This window comes from Primulina eburnea, chromosome 8 (genome assembly GCF_022965805.1).
Source record: "Primulina eburnea isolate SZY01 chromosome 8, ASM2296580v1, whole genome shotgun sequence".
In the NCBI taxonomy this organism is placed as follows: domain Eukaryota; kingdom Viridiplantae; phylum Streptophyta; class Magnoliopsida; order Lamiales; family Gesneriaceae; genus Primulina; species Primulina eburnea.
Genome location: NC_133108.1, coordinates 1,485,517 through 1,486,951, shown reverse-complemented (window position 1 = coordinate 1,486,951; position 1,435 = coordinate 1,485,517). Strand labels below are relative to the sequence as shown.

Below are 1,435 nucleotides of genomic sequence, written 5' to 3'. Positions count from 1 at the left end.
ATTCACGATTTTTGGTATTAAATAATTTTTGTCTGATAATTAATATATAAGTTTTTAAATATAACTTTAATTTATATACTTATTTATTTTTTTTTATCTAAGAGCAATATGTGGTCTAATTATTAGCTAGTATTTATTAATTATCAAAGTTTTTATACTCACTCCACTACTTGCCTTTATTATATATATAATATAACACGAATCCTCCACTTTTTCTTTGGGATATTATGTATGTTCTCTTACACGTTATTTAAAGGAGACACTGGTCTCTCAGTATGAAATAATATATTAATTTATATGTTTATATAGACGTCTGATAATATTTCAATTTCAATTTCAATTTCAATTTCAATTTCAATGATTGATTTTCCATCCAATTGCTTTAATGATCGATTGATAATTGGATTTTGTTTTGTACGCGATATGGACGTGGAACCAAGAAAAATATATAGCTAAGAAAAAAAAAATCAAAATGGGAAAACGACAATAATAATAATAATAATATATGAAATTAATAGTAAAACTATATATGTAGATACATAGCTAGGGTAACACTAATCAATCAAAGCCTTCTAAAATGAAATAAACCCATACTTTGGAGAGACTTTAATTACAAATAATTTACTGTGTTAGCCAAAAACAAACCATTTTTCCCAAACCAACCAGTCCCAAAATTCATCCCTAAATTTCTTCGAAAACTATATTTAACTCGAGAGAGAGAGAGAGAGGGAGGGGGGATTTTCACGCCTGTTCGATAGTGCCAATTGATGATTATTAAGCAGATTTTAGTTTATTAATTAAGTCAAGTAATCAAAGAGTGGTGCGGTAGTTGTCCTCCGTTAGTGGACGTGAAGTTATTGCATGGCCATGCAGAGGGATTCAGGTTCTGCTGAAGCTGACGGACCAGAAGAACTTGCCGTATGTCGCACAGTCTTTGGCGGAGCATCGCCGATTCCGACCGGAGGTACTCGTTTTCACGGAGGACTAATTGGTTCTGGTGCACCACTAAACTCAGACGGTTCATTGTTTGCCGGTTCGAAACCTTAATCCGGTTCACCTGGTTCCTCAGGTTGTCCAAGTGTTTCTGTTTCCGCATACGGGACCGCCGGGCTGATTCTCTGTTCGACATCATGCGTTTATGCTTTCGTTCATCTATGACCGAGCCGGAATTTGAGTTTTTAGAAGTGTTTAGAACCGGTTCTGTAGAGCCGGAATCCGGAGTAGTTAGGACTTGAGTGTGTTTGTACGAACCGGAGTTGGAACTCTCCGGTTCGTGGGAGGTCGGTGGTGGGGTGACGACCAAAGCCGGTTCGTGTGAGTGAAAGACAAAAGGAGGTTCTTTATCATCAGAAACCCCCCAAGGAGATAGACCGGGTTCGAAAGCCTCAAATAGGTTTTCGAAGGATGAAAACATGGCTGGGGCTTCAGATAACAT

The 1,435-nt window shown here is 36.9% G+C and overlaps 1 protein-coding gene across 1 annotated transcript; it reads right to left on the bottom strand.

Moving 5' to 3' along the window:
• Window positions 1-802: 802 nt before the first annotated feature.
• On the bottom strand, window positions 803-1,435 carry LOC140837891 (uncharacterized). Its single transcript, XM_073203972.1, has one exon. It carries the CDS (start codon window positions 1,433-1,435, stop codon window positions 803-805), a length of 633 nt encoding a protein of 210 aa, XP_073060073.1.

What these genes read in the sequence shown, in the direction of transcription:
- LOC140837891 (XM_073203972.1), bottom strand. Translation starts at nt 1,435, where the DNA reads ATGTTATCTGAAGCCCCAGCCATGTTTTCATCCTTCGAAAACCTATTT.